The following is a 14389-nucleotide window of genomic DNA, read 5'->3' as shown; positions in this document are numbered from 1 at the left end:
CGTTGGAATTTCGATATGCAGCAGCAGCCGGCACGGTGCAGGTACACGGATTTAGTTTGACATGCTTGGAGTAATCGCCGTCGTGCGCGTGGCCGTTGCGGTGGTTGCGGCGGTTTGTCGCGACTGTGAGAGAAAATTCGGGCAAACGGGAAGGCGTGGAAGAATTGGGGGGGCGGGACCTCCGGGGGCGGTCACGGTGTGCAGTGCCCCGTCCGTGACGACGTGCTGCAGTACTCCGCCATCATGAAGGTTGAGCAGTAAGCCAGTACTACAGTACCATGCTCGTAACTGCTTCAGGGGAGCGTGGGGCGGCAAGGGGCAGCATGGGGAAGGGCACGCAGGCAGCTCCTCCATCGCAGGGCTGGTTCCGGCCGGCCAGACCCAACGTCCGCAGACCCTGCCCCGCCAGCGGTGCCCTCATCAGCTGCTACCCCTGTTGCGGTCCTGCGCCCCTTCCGCCCTGCTAAGTCCTACATGCTGCTGCCATTACTAGGCATGGCGGCAACGGTGTGGTGGCTGAACCCACGAAGATGGAAGGGAGAAGGTCCCCGATGAGGCCGGCACAACGACTCTCCAAAGCCCTCGCTCGCACACGGATCCTTCCTTTTTGGCCTTTGTGCCAACTCATAGGATTCCGATTTTATACCGCGATAGCTTCAATTGATAACAAAATAGCTTAACTGTGACAGACAAGTCGCGCGTGTTCTTCTTCTTCAAAAACCTTCTTTTCCCAACAACAGAAAATGGGAAAGAAGAAGGCAGCACTTCTAGATTTGGACGATCCAGACGCTGAGCCCGAGCAGTCTGGAGCGGCGGCCGAGCCCGCTCAGGACTCGCCCGCTAAGCCCAAGGCCGCGAAGGCTAAGAAGCAGCAAAAGGGCAAGAAGGGAGGCAAAGGCGGGTTTGCGGACGACGACGACGATGATATCGACCCAATTAAGGCCGCTCAGAAGGCCGCTGCGGACTCAGATGAGGACAACGCGCCTGTGAGCAAGGCGAAGGGCAAGCCGGCGAAGGGCAAGGCGGCGAAGCCGGCTGCTTCGGCCTTTGCGCTGCTGGGTGAGGATGGCGGGGACGACGAGGAGGACGAGGAGGAGGAGCCGGCCCCCAAGGCCAAGCCGAAGGCCGCTGCCAAGAAGGCGGGTGGCAAGAAGGCGGGATTTGCGGCTCTGGATGAGGACGAGGAGGAGGAGGAGGAGCCCGCAAAGCCCGCGAAGAAGGTGCGCAGCACAGAGGCCAACGAGGCCCACGACGTGTGTATCGGGGACAGCTGCCCACAGCCAGCGTGCCCGGACCAGTCACAGCAAACCCCCCCTCGTCAACCAGCTAGACTGTAGACGGTTGTGGTGTAGTTTTGAAGCCTGGACGGGCCAGGTAGACGTGTTGAGCTTCAATGCGGTGTTGGTTAGGGTGTTGCGCCGACAGCTGCGGGTACCGCCGCGGAGGCCGGGCCGGTGCACGCTGCCAGCGGCGGCACTTTCGCAACGCGCACTTTAAGCAGACAGAAACATCACAGTCATACTTAGATGCGCTATTGCCGAATCAGGTCGGTCTTGCTTGTCAGGTCCCCTCCTGAGACCTACGCCGACGCACATAACACCTCTGGGGCGCCGTGCTCCCGCACTTTATCCGAGCGCAGGCTTCCGGCCTTGTGGTTGCGGAGGTGCTGAGCGTGAAGCCGCACCCCAAGGGTGATCGGCTGCGGGTGGTGGATGTGGACTGGGGCAGCGACATGAGCGTGGTGGTCACCAACGCCCTGAACGTGGAGGAGGGCATGAAGGTCATCTTTGCGGTGCGTGGGGAGCTAGCGGACCGTTGGGCGGGCTCGGGAGGGGACGCGGGGGCGGGGGAGGAAACACGGTTGAACGTGGCGGAATGCGCTCGCGCTTCGTAAGGCGCTGGGAAACCCCTCTCCAACAGCCGTCTGCTTCTTCTTTGTGCCTCCGTATGCGCGCACAGCCGGTGGGCGCCACCACCCCTGGCAGTGGCCTGAAGATGGAGCGCAAGTCGCTCAAGGGCGTGGACAGCTTCGGCATGCTGTGCAGCGCCTACGACTGCGGCTGGGTGGGCGAGCCGGATGGCGTGCTGGTGGTGCTGCCGGACGAGGCGGAGGTGGGCGAGCCCTGCCCGCAGCAGCCGCCCAAGGTGCGGGTCGTCGAGGTGGTGGTGGGCGTGATGGTGCGGACGGTATGGGTATGGGTACGGCGGCGGTTACGGTACGCTGAGGGTGAGGGAAGCAGCTGGCTTGGGCCAAGAGGCCGGTTGGGCTTGAGGGTTGTAGCTCGTGGGGCAGAGAGAGGGAGGTGGGGTAGCTGCGGGCTGGAGCGAGGCAAAGGCCGGTACGCGCTTGCTCGGAATGGCTGGGCAATGGTAGCACAGCGTTGGGACCAAGCGGGCATTGTGCGTGCGCCCCGGGCGATATGGGTTGCGGCAGTGGTGCTGCTCAGCGCAGCCCTGAACCGGCCATTGGACTGCGAAATGCGCAGGGCCTCAAGTCGAAGCTGCCTGGTGCGGAGGAGGAGGCTGAGGAGGAGGAGGCACCTGCCGCCAAGCCCAAGGGCGGCAAGAAGGACAAGAAGGGCAAGAAGAAGGACATGGACAGCCTCTTTGCGGCGCTGGAGGAGGACGCTGACGGTGAGCCTGGGGGCGCATGGGCTGTGAAGGAAGGGGTCAGGGCTCTGCGCTGGTGGAGCGGGAAGGGTCTAATTTTGGGTCAGCTAAGCGGCACTGGCCGTCCCGCAACTCGGCCAAAGCCGATGGCTGGGATGGCTATACACTTAGCGCTTCAGGGATGGTTGCAATCCTCAACTGCCACTTGGCGTCGATCGTGCAGGCGCTGCTGCGCCGGCGGAGGAGGCCAAAGAGGAGGAGGCGGAGGAGGAGGAGCCGGCCGCGAAGCCCAAAAAGGGCGGCAAGAAGGACAAGAAGGGCAAGGACATGGACAGCCTCTTCGCAGCTCTGGAGGAGGACGCTGCAGGTGCGTGGCAAGCATTGCAGCCAGGAAACTCGAATGGACTGGGTCAGGGTGCGTTTCGGGGCATGCAAGTAGGGTTGCGGCTCGGCAGAGAGGGCTGACGGCTTGGTGGAATGGCGCGATTCAACAGGTGCGGCTGAGGAGGAGGCCGAGGGCGAGGAGGAGGAGGCTCCTAAGAAGAAGGACAAGAAGGACAAAAAGAAGGGCAAGGACATGGGCAGCCTGTTTGCGGCCCTGGAGGAGGACGCTGCTGCTGGTAAGCCAAGTACGGGGTGCAAGCAGAATAGCTGTAGGAACAGTGAAACGGACGGGGTCTGTTGGGAAGTGTTGAGCGCGTGTAGGGTATTGTCATCGAGGCGCACACAACACGTGCCTGCCTGCCGCCAGCAGGCGCCACCGAGGAGGCAGCAGAGGAGGAGGAAGAGGCTCCTAAGAAGGAGAAGAAGAAGAGCAAGAAGAAAGACATGAGCGACCTCTTCGCGGCCCTGGAGCAGGACGCCGAGGGTGAGGCCGGGGCGGGTGGCAGAGGGCCGGGCAGGGCAGGGACACCGGGATACGGGGAGTGATGCAGCTTAAGCTACGGCACGAATGGCAGTGGCCATGGGCTGCCTGCGACTTGGCTCGTGGTCGTCAGTGTTCAAGTGGGAGGAGTTCAGCGTGACTGAGACTGCCCGGTAGCGACGTTCAGCCGCCTCTTTACCGGCCGCCCACAAAGAGTTGGGCTGGGGCTCGTGGTGGACGCCAGCCGTGTCGGCTTGAGAAGCGGCAACATTGGTGCTGAGACTTCTTCTGCAATCCTGCAGCCTCCACAGCCGCGGCCGCTGGGGAGGAGCAGGAGGCTCCTAAGAAGGACAAGAAGAAGAGCAAGAAGAAGGACATGGGTGACCTCTTTGCGGCCCTGGAGCAGGACGCAGGTGAGCAGGAGGGGCGCGTGCGAACAGGGCTGGGCGTGCGCAAGGACGGAGCACGCGGGGAAAGTGCATCGAACGTGCACGGATGGCGCCAAGTCTGATGGAGCCATCAGCACAACACCCGCGCGTGCTTCTCACCTGCCCCGCTCGCCCACACCATCGCGCACGCACACAGCTGCTGCCGAGCCCGCGCCCGCGCCCAAGGCTGCCGAGAAGGAGAAGGGCGGCAAGGGCAAGGGCGGCAAGGAGCCGGCCAAGAAGGCGGAGGACGAGGAGCTGGATGCCCTGCTGGCGGAGCTGGACAAGCCCAAGGAGCAGCCCGCAGCGGGTGGGTGCGCCAGTGGGCTGTTTGCGGGGTCAGGATTCAGGAGGGCATCGTTGGCGGTCTGGGGACTGGGTGGCTGTGTCGCCGGAAAGCAAGGGCACCGCAGAGATGGCGAGCGCCGTTGGGAAGGGAAGGGAAGGTGCACGACTGGCCAAGGTTGGATGGGTGGCACAGGTGGTTGCTGGCGGGTTGGGCGGGTTTGGGACGGCCACGTCGGTGCACAGCACGGGAGGGCGGCGCGCAGGTGCCATGGGCCGGGGCCGCGGGGATATTGCGCCTCACGCTACCAGCTAAGCATTCCGCTTATATACATGCCAAGCAGGCGCCGGCAAGAAGGCCGCTAAGAAGAAGGGCAAGGGCGGCAAGGCTGACAAGGAGGATGAGGACATTGACGCCCTGCTGGCCATGATCGATGGGCCCAAGCCGCCCGCGTCGGAGGCTGCGGCCGCGCCTGCCGCTGACGCCGCTCCCGCGGCCGCGGAGGCGCCCGCGGCGGCGGCGGCGCCTGCTGCGGCGGCGGCGCCTGCTGCGGCGGACGCCGAGGGTGATGACGCTGAGGGCGACGACGGCGAGGAGGGCGGCGAGGGTGGCAAGGAGCTGAGCGCAGCGCAGAAGAAGAAGCTGAAGAAGAAGCAGAAGGAGAAGGAGAAGAAGGCGGCGGAGAAGGAGGGTGAGTAAGCATGGCTTGGGATTACTAGTGGGCTGTAAGGGCTGGCGTGTGCCTGCCACGGGGCGGCGTAAGCGGCGGCGTGCTGCCGTGGCAGGTGGCACCGCCTTGTGCGGGTGGGTTCCCAGGCATCATACCTTCCCTCCCACCCTCCGGCACCAACGGAATTCTGCATGTGTGCGTGTCTGCCCCGTGCAGGCGGCGCGCCGGCTGAGGGCGGCGAGGAAGGGGCCGAGGGCGAGGGCGGCAAGAAGGACAAGAAGGGCAAGCCGGTCAAGGAGAGCGCCATCGCCAAGAAGCTGAGGGAGCAGCTGGAGGCGCGGAAGCGCGCCGAGGAGGAGGCCGCCCGGTGAGTGTGGGGTGCAGGATCCTGTGGAGGAGCCTGCACGCATTGGCGGCGCCGGTGTGGCGGCCTCTTCGCAGGCCTGATAGCTGGCGTGGGTGCTAGAAGTTGCGTGACCATGCGCCCTGGAGCGGAGTGTTGTGTGTATGTCGTCTCAACATATGTTGCTGTGTGTTGCTCCACGCCACTCGCAGTATTGAGGCAGAGCGCCGCGCCAAGGAGGAGGAGGAGATGCGGCGCATTGAGGAGGAGGAGGCGCGCAAGGAGGAGGAGCGCCGCATCAAGAAGGAGAAGGAGCGGGTGAGTGGGCGGAGGGCCGGGAGGCGCGGTTGCTGCTGCGTGCAAGACGGGGCAGTGAGCAGCTTGGCGGGGACGGCTGAAAGCGGCGCCTAGCCAACTGGCGTGTCCCAACCACATAGGCAGCAATCGCTGGGGCGGGCACGTCTCAAACAACATACCTGTGTGCCTGTACCCAATTCTTTGCGACACCATTGTCTTGGCCGGACCGCAAATGGGAATCCTTGCATCCCCGCCTTGCTGTCCCTGTGCCTCCTAATCAGTAACTAATCTGCATGTGCATGCGCCCCACAGGCCAAGCGCGAGCAGCTGAAGCGCGAGGGCAAGCTGCTGACCGGCAAGGCCAAGGAGGAGGCGGAGCGCCGCGCAGCCATTGCGGCCCAGCTGCTGGCCAAGGCCGCGGAGAAGGGTGAGGGGGGCGTGTGCTGGGTGCCGAGGCGGTGGGGTGCTGGGACGCTTGGGCGACGAAGCGCGTAGGGTGCAGCGACGCGTGGGGTGCTGGGACGCTTGGGTGACGAAGCGCGTAGGGTGCAGCGACGCGTGGGGTGCTGGGACGCTTGGCAATGGGCGGGCCCGTCTCGCGCACGCACAAACAGGCAATGCCATCGGCAGATGCTGGGTCACCGGCGCTCTGGACTTACCGCTGCGTCCCTTGCCTCCGCCTGCTTACCCTGACCTTGCCCAGGCATTGACCTGGGCGCTCCCGGCGAGGCGGCGGACAAGAAGAAGAAGGTTGTGTACGCCAGTAAGAAGAAGCCGGGGCAGAAGAAGACGGGCCAGGAGGCCGGGCAGGAGGGCGGCGCAGACCGCGAGGCGTCGCTGGAGCTGCCTGCTGGCGAGGCCGCGGAGGCCGCAGCGGCGGCCGAGGAGCCCGCCAAGGCGGAGGTGGCGGCGGCGGCTGCGCCCGCGGCGGAGGCGGAAGCGCCTGCGGCGGAGGAGCCTGAGGCGGCGGCGGCCCTGGTGGATGACTGGGAGGCGGTGAGCTGGGTGTGGCGCCTAGGGCGTGGGGCACGGGCGTGGGGTGGGATTGGGTTGACTAGCAGGCGGGTCGCGACGTCCGTCCGGTCCTTTGCCCCACACAATATCAAGCACTTACAGTTGCATTGCCGCAAGCAAGTGGGCTGCTCTTTCGACCATGCCCGCATGCAAGCAATGCCTCCATTCAGCAAAGCCGCGATCCCTGGGGCTCTGGATCTCCGTAGATTTTGGAACTGACTGCCCCGCCCCACACCCCACACATCGCCAGGTCGACGACTGGGACCAGCTGGACCCCGACCAAATCCTGGCCGACAAGAAGAAGGCGGAGGAGGAGGCGGCCGCGAAGAAGAAGGCCGAGGAGGAGGCGGCCGCGGCGGCTAAGAAGAAGGCGGAGGAGGAGAAGGCGGCTGCGGCGAAGAAGAAGGCGGAGGAGGAGAAGGCGGCAGCGGCGAAGAAGAAGGCGGAGGAGGAGAAGGCCAAGGCGGCCGCCAAGGCGCAAGCCAAGGCCCCCGCAGCCAAGAAGGCCGCGGAGAGCGAGGACGAGGACGAGGACGACGAGAGGTACGAATGGGGCTCATCGGAGCGGGTCTCGCGGAGGCTCTCGTGGGGGCCGTTGTGCGTGTAGCTCGCCGTCTGAGCGCCGAGGGCTGGCTTGCATGGCCACGGGACGTGCGCCAAGCTCTCGTTCACCAGCAGCGCGACAGCACTGATGACACAGTACCTGGTCTGCCCCCCCCCCTGTACCCTGGCTACGCCCTCTCGTCTTATTTAACATGCATGGAACCCCCCTTCCTGTCCCTCGCAGCGGCTCCGAGTCTGGGTCAGAGTCTGGCTCCGAGTCGGGCAGCGAGAGCAATGACGAGGACGAGAGCGACGACGAGGATGAGAGCGAGGAGGAGAGCAGCGAGGAGGAGAGCAGCGAGGAGGAGAGCGATGACGACGACAGCGATGACGACAGCGACGATGAGAGCGCGGACAGCGAGGAGGAGCGCCAAATGCGCATTGAGGAGGCCAGGGTGGGTGCATTGGGCTGCGTTCGTGTGGGGGATGCGTGGTGGGCTGTGTGTATGGTGGGCATGGGGTCTGCGGGAGTCCTGTCTTGAGTTGGAACTTTGCAGGTGTGGGGGAGGCAAGGCCCAGTCGAAGCGCTAACGTGGCGCGCGCAGTGCAGGGACCGGAAGCGATCTGCGCTCGGCTGGCATGTTCAGGACTGCCAACATGCGCTCATGTTGTTGTTTGACCTGCAACCCGCCCCAATCCCCTGGCCGTGCAGGACAAGCGCCTGGCCCGCACGGCGGAGGCGCGCAAGAACGCCAACAAGGAGGAGCTGCGCTCGCCCATCTGCTGTATCCTGGGCCACGTGGATGTGGGCAAGACCAAGATCCTGGACAACATCCGCCGCACCAACGTGCAGGTGGGCCGGTGGGCTGGGGCGGGCGGGGGCGGGGGCGGGGAGCCGGGCGGGAGGCGGGCAGGGAGGCCGCAGCACTTGCGCGGGCAGTGGAGGCTACGAAGGGCGTTGGGGAAGGGACCGTGGACATGGGCAACGCCACCATCCAGTCCGGCACTCGCAGCTTTGCAGACCTGGTGATGCTGCGGACCACACAACCCATTGCCTGTGTCACTGCCTGTTACAACGGCCGCATCACACCGCGCTCATCGGCCCCACCACCGGCACTCACCCACCCACCCACCACCCCGCACCAACAGGACGGCGAGGCGGGCGGCATCACGCAGCAGATCGGCGCCACGTTCGTGCCGGCGGATGCGGTCGAGAAGCGCACGGAGTCGCTGCGCGGCGGCCGCGCCTTCGACATGAAGCTGCCGGGCCTGCTTGTCATCGACACGCCCGGCCACGAGTCGTTCACGAACCTGCGCCAGCGCGGCAGGTGAGTAGCAGGCTGGCTGGGCGGCTGAGTGACGGGGTGAATGACGGATGAACAGACCCAGACATTGGGGTCGACAGCGGTCCTCTTGTCACTGAGATCCCTAGCTAGCCGCGACGGCAGTCCGCACGGCCCTGTCACGGTGCTGCTCCGGCACCATGACCCCACACTGTGTAAGACCACCTTCACACGCGCCTCCTCTGTGAACACCACGACACCATCCTTCCCCTGCCCGTCTCCTCCTCCTCCTCCTCCTCCTCCTCCTCCTCCTCCTTAACTCTCCAATCCTCGCCCTGCGCCTGCACCCGCTGCCTGCCTCCCTCGCCGGCCGCAGCGGCCTGTGCGACATGGCGGTTCTGATTGTGGACCTGATGCACGGCCTGGAGCAGCAGACCATCGAGTCCATCAACCTGCTCAAGATGCGCAAGACGCCCTTCGTCATCGCGCTTAACAAGGTGGGATGGGCCAGGCGGAGGCGGGCAGGCAGTGGGCGGATGGGCCAGGCGGAGGCGGGCAGGCAGTGGGCGGCACAGCCGCGGCGGTATATGCCCTGGGGGCTGTGTAGGTCTGTGGGGCGTAGGGGCGGGTTGGATGCCCGGCTAGCGAGCAGACATGCGCAGCGCATTGTTTGGGAACGTATCGGATGGCAGTGCGAGCTCCCATGGCGTTGTGGTGCACGAACCGACACGACACGGCCCGCCACGTCACGCCGCGCCATTGGGCCGCCGCGCAGGTGGACCGCCTGTACGGCTGGAAGTCAGTGCCGGACTCGCCGGTGCGCGACGCCTTCAAGCGCCAGAAGGAGTTTGTGATGACGGAGTTCGAGCAGCGCAGCAGCCAGGTGTTCCTGCAGGTGAGAGCCGGGGGTTGTGCAGGGGCGCGGGCGGGGCGGCGGAGGAGGAGGAGGGGGAGAAAGCGGAAAACGTTGCGCAACTGGAGCGGGTGGGATTAGTGTGGAAGGGAAGGACGGTCGGTCATGTTTCGTTGGCGCCTAGCATTGGGACATGCCCACCGCCCCTTTCTCCCTCACAGTGCCTGACAGCTCCCTCCTCTCTCCTCCCCGCAACCCCCAATTCTCCCCCCTTCCCGCCTCGCAGCTGAACGAGCAGGGCCTGAACGTGTCGCTGTACTGGAAGAACCCCGACCCGCGCAAGTTCGTGAACGTGGTGCCCACCTCCGCCATCACCGGCGAGGGCATCCCGGACCTGCTGCAACTCATCGTGAAGCTGACTCAGACCATGATGGGCGACCGGCTCATGTATGTGGCCGACACGCAGTGCACGGGTGAGCTGCTGGGGAGGTGGAGGGGGGAAGCGGGGAGGATCGGTTGGGTGGTGGCGGCGGGTTGGGCAGGCGCGATGAGGGTACGCATGGCGAATGGCAAGTGGGATTGAGTGGGGTGTTTTAGTTCGGGAGGAGGCGTGGTAGGGTCGTGGGGACATGGGGTGGCGCCCCATGCTTGTCAGGCATTAAGGCACACACACACACACACACACACACACACACACACACACACACACACACACACACACACACACACATCCTGTGTTGCAGTGCTGGAGGTGAAGACCATGGAGGGCCTGGGCACCACGGTGGATGTGGTGCTGGTGAACGGCAAGCTCAAGGAGGGGGACAAGATCGTGGTGTGCGGACTGGGAGGGCCGTTGGTGACGCGCATCAAAGCGCTAAAAACGCCGCAGGTGCGGGCCGGGCTGAGCCGGGCTGGGCTGAGCTGCGTGCGTGCATGTAGCGTGTGAAAGAGTCTAGGAGGGGATGGGGGGGATGGGGGTACGGTAGTGGCGTGTGCGTGTTGCAACATTGACCCTTGTGCTCACATCTGCCCTTACACTCGCACATGCACAAACACCAACCTTGCGCTCTCAAACAAACACACACAAACACACACACACACACACACACTGTCCTGCGCGTATTATTTTCCTTGTGTTCGTTAACACACACGCCCGCACACGCACTCTCACGCACGCACTCACTCCTAAACACGCCTTATGTGCAGGTGCTGCGCGAGCTGCGCATCAAGGGCAGCCTGATGGACCACAAGGAGATCCGCGCCGCCATGGGAGTCAAGATCGTGGCGCCGGGGCTAGAGACGGCCGTGGCGGGAACCAGCCTGTTCGTGGTGCAGCCCGAGGTGCGTGCGTGTGTGCGTGTGTGCATGAGGACAGCACCTGTGTGTGTGGGCCCAGCGGCGGCAGATCGCGGCTGCTGCACCGCAACCGGGGCCTCTGATGCCACCTGTTCCCTTCCCCCACTCCACCACCTACCCACCTTCCCACACACACACACACACTCGCTTCCCCTCGCTCCCTGTCCCCCTCAGGACGACGAGGAGGAGCTCAAGGACGCGGTGATGGAGGACATGGCCGACATCTTCTCCAAGGTCGACAAGGGCGGAGAGGGCGTGTGCGTGCAGGTGAGAGCGGGCAGGCAGGGAGGGCAGGGAGGGCAGGTACGAGGCGGGCGGTGTTGTGTGCCCGGATGACCTCGCCTCCGCCAGTCCAACGTTCCATCCTACCCCTCCCGAGTTGCCCGCAACCCGCGCTCTGCTGCCTTCACACCTTAACTTAATCCTTCTCCCCGCCCACCCTGTCCTTACCTAACCTCATCCTTCTCCCCGCCCACCCTGTCCTAACTGCCCAACCTACCCACCACTTTCCTTACGACTGTCGAGTGCCACTCCGTTGTCGAAGCATAGGCCACGCTTTCCTCCTCGCTCTGTTGCATTAGGTTCGGTTCAGTTTGGGCTGGTATCTACAACCCCATCTCCCCACCCTGCACCCTCACCACCTCACCCCCGCGCTCAGGCCTCCACGCTGGGCTCCCTGGAGGCGCTGCTCACATTCCTGTCCTCTGACGACGGCGGCAACATCCCCGTGTCGGGCATTAACATCGGGCCGGTGCACAAGAAGGACGTGCTGCGAGCCAACGTGATGAACGAGAAGAAGTGCCCCAAGTACGCCTGCATCCTGGCGTTTGACGTGCCCGTGAACAAGGAGGTGAGCGGGAGGCGGGGGGATGGGGCAGGGGGGCCGGAAGTTGTACTCCTTTAGCCCAAATAGTAGTAGGTCCCATCCGCGTGAATCTGGGAGCAGGCGAGGGCAGGAGGGGCGTGCAGGAGGGGCAGGCTCGCCCTCGCAACCTCCACACACATTGGCGGGGTCACGAGGTGCCACTTGCTTGCCCAGAGTGCACACATTGGGTCGGTCGTTTCATTCGTGTTGTGGCTTGACATCAGTAAACGCGCCCTTGCTGTCCCCACGTGCTTTCCTCGCAGGCTCGCGAGCTGGCTGAGGACTACGGCGTCAAGATCTTCACCGCCGACATCATCTACCACCTGTTCGACCAGTTCACCGCGTACGTCAAACAGATCAGGAGCGCGGAGCAGGAGGCGGCGCGCTTCCGGGTGAGCGTGAAGGGGGGAGCGAGGGCGGAATGCGCGTGTTTGGGCTACAGATGCATCCGTCAAGTGCACCCCTCGCCCTTGTGGGCCCGGAAGGCCATCGCCTCCTCAATTATCACCCGTTTCCTTTCTTTCAACCAGTCTCTTGTCTTTTCCAATGTACATCATCGCTGCCACGCCTAACATGTCATGCCCGCTCCCTTCTACCCTCCCGCCCCAACCCCACCCGCCCTTCAGGCCGTGTTCCCGGTGGTGATGCGCATCCTGCCCACCTGCGTGTTCAACAAGAAGGACCCCATCGTGGTGGGAGTGGACATCGTGGAGGGCATCGCCAAGATCGGCACGCCCGTGGCGGCCATCACCGAGACCGGCGCCGTGGAGCTGGGCCGCATCGCGGGCATGGAGATCAACCACAAGGTGCGGATCCGTGCGAGGGCGGTGTCAGACAAAGTTGGCAGGAGGCAGATGTTGCAGAATTCTGTCGTTTTGCCTTGGTGAACTGCCTGTGCATTTGCTGTGGGATCACACATAGGGGAAGAGTGGCAGACATAGGGGAAGAGTGGGGTCGAGCCCCATGCCCCAACCAGCCTGCCCGCGCAGCCTGCCTTCACCACCCACCTGCCCCCCTCGCTGTGCAGACGGTGGACAAGGCCCGCGCGGGTGAGAGTGTGGCCATGAAGATCGAGGGCGAGACCACGGAGGAGAAGGCGCGTCTGTACGGCCGCCACTTCGACCACAACCACCAGCTGGTGAGCAGCAGCTGCAGGATGAGGAGATGGAGGATAAGGCGTGGGGCACACACACACAAGCGCGCGCGCACGCACAATGTCGCCCGCCTGTTTGTACTTCGTGTCCGCACACACGTTTCTGCACACACGCCTCCTGTATATGCACACACATGCGCCCACCTGCACATACACGCCCTCGGAACACACACACGCACGTCTCCTGCCCACACGCCCTCCTGTGCACGCACACGCGCACACGCAGGTGTCGGTGATCAGCCGCGAGTCCATTGACGCGCTCAAGGAGTACTTCAAGGACGAGATGACCAAGGACGACTGGCGCGTGGTCATCAAGCTCAAGAAGACCTTCAACGTCACCTAAGCAGGCAAAGCAGGACGCGTGTGTGCTGCTGGCGGCTGCAGCGACTGAGGCGGAGGCGGAGGCAGAGGCTGAGGGCCCGGGCTAGCTGCCTGGGGCCAGGTGCAGCAGGCGCGGCGATAATGCCGCGCCTGCAGGCTGTTAGGGTTGCGGCGGCGGGATCATGGAAGCGCGGCATGTGCAGGTGTGTGGAGGGACGGCGGCTGCAGCTGCGGTCCGGGGCGCCGCGGAGGCGCCGTCGGTACGGAGCGGCAGAGCTGTGGCGTCGGCGGCTGTGTGTGGTTCAAGTTGCCGCGGAGCGGCCATATCTTGGCGCATGCTGGACTTGCTGTGGCACGTGTGCGCGTTCGTGTCCTGCTTCGCGTGAGCCAGACCCGTTTGCCCACGAGCATGGGGTAACAGAAACCAGGTAGATCACGGAGGCGGTCGGTGCGGATTAAGGATGCTGGGGAGCGTGCGGCAGGCACTGGTGGCCACAGGTTAGGCCACGAGACATCAGGGTCAGTGCCATAGGAAGGGCAAGTCAAGCTACAGTCCAGTTGGCGGTCTGTGTGGATGAGGGAGCATAGACAACTTGATAGGCGCCTGGGTTGGTAGTGCTGTGTGTGGGGATTACGCACTGTGGGCTTGGGTGGCGCAGCCGGCAGCATCACCGGGTGGGCAGGTACACGAGCTGCCAGCAACGGCGCATGCGTGTGCAAGCGCCAGGCCGCGAATTGGCTACAGTACAGTATGTGCAGGAGCGAAAGGCAGGATGCAAGGTCAAGGAGAAATTGGTGTGTTGGCGCGTGTGGATTGCCGATAGGGGAAGGCTACGGGCTGGATCAAGGTCCGGCACATGGGTCCGGCTTTGGGTCTGCCGAGTGATACTTATGGCGGGCCCCCTTGGTTGGAACGGCATGGCACGCTGCGACGGAGCCGAATCAGGCCCGTAGACGTGCGCTGTTGAAGGACAAAGGACAAGCAAGCGAGCTAGCCTGCCTGGGTCCATGTGTACAATCAGTTTGCTGTCAGCAACCCTACAACCACCAAGACTGCCCCAAGTGCCTGGCTGCGGCACTGCCTTGTCGCCCGCATACTGTCCACCCGCTGGGCCGGAGACTGGGCTCCTGTCGCTGCCTGAACTTCGGACATGCAGCAGTAAGCGGCAGGGGTGCCAGGGTGGCAGTGCCTCTGGCGCAGGGGTGCTGTGCCGGAGGCGTCCATGGCGGGGGCCAGTGTGACGGGGTGAGCGGTCTTTCCGTGCGGACAGGCATCTACCGCGCCGCCCGCACCGCTGCAATCGCCTCCGCCACCATGCCGCACACAAGCTTGACACGCACGCCAGCCACGCAACAGACTCCGGATCTAGGGTGTGGGCTTTTGGCTGTCGTGGCGGCCGCACCAGCGGCCAGGGCTCCGCACCGCCTGAGCAATGCGGTCGCGCTGTCTTTCAACTGGTTCGCCTCCTGCAATTGGGCGAGCAGCCCGGCGCCCGCATCGC

General features: G+C 64.5%; 1 protein-coding gene across 1 annotated transcript; it reads left to right on the top strand.

The window, feature by feature from the left end:
• Window positions 1-598: 598 nt before the first annotated feature.
• Window positions 599-13934, top strand: CHLRE_02g078100v5 (uncharacterized protein). Its single transcript, XM_043059183.1, has 29 exons — window positions 599-1220; window positions 1640-1792; window positions 1960-2145; window positions 2487-2634; window positions 2834-2977; window positions 3105-3230; window positions 3365-3478; window positions 3778-3888; window positions 4061-4213; window positions 4533-4880; window positions 5076-5226; window positions 5415-5520; window positions 5812-5926; window positions 6203-6495; window positions 6764-7056; window positions 7301-7511; window positions 7769-7909; window positions 8206-8384; window positions 8716-8836; window positions 9115-9234; window positions 9479-9665; window positions 9936-10081; window positions 10399-10533; window positions 10723-10815; window positions 11207-11398; window positions 11677-11805; window positions 12040-12219; window positions 12441-12551; window positions 12793-13934. Exons 1-29 carry the CDS (start codon window positions 744-746, stop codon window positions 12907-12909), a joined length of 4980 nt encoding a protein of 1659 aa, XP_042926817.1. The 5' UTR covers window positions 599-743; the 3' UTR covers window positions 12910-13934.
• The last annotated feature ends 455 nt before the right edge of the window (window positions 13935-14389 follow it).

Source organism: Chlamydomonas reinhardtii, chromosome 2, assembly GCF_000002595.2.
Source record: "Chlamydomonas reinhardtii strain CC-503 cw92 mt+ chromosome 2, whole genome shotgun sequence".
Classification (NCBI taxonomy): Eukaryota; Viridiplantae; Chlorophyta; class Chlorophyceae; order Chlamydomonadales; family Chlamydomonadaceae; genus Chlamydomonas; species Chlamydomonas reinhardtii.
This window is presented reverse-complemented; position numbering and strand designations above follow the sequence as displayed.

Excerpts from the sequence above, each read along its gene's own strand:
- CHLRE_02g078100v5 (XM_043059183.1), top strand. The coding sequence starts at position 744 with ATGGGAAAGAAGAAGGCAGCACTTCTAGATTTGGACGATCCAGACGCT. Across the intron at positions 2,146-2,486 it reads GCCCGCAGCAGCCGCCCAAG|GGCCTCAAGTCGAAGCTGCC; the intron begins GTGCGGGTCGTC and ends CGAAATGCGCAG. Across the intron at positions 10,816-11,206 it reads GAGAGGGCGTGTGCGTGCAG|GCCTCCACGCTGGGCTCCCT; the intron begins GTGAGAGCGGGC and ends CCCCGCGCTCAG.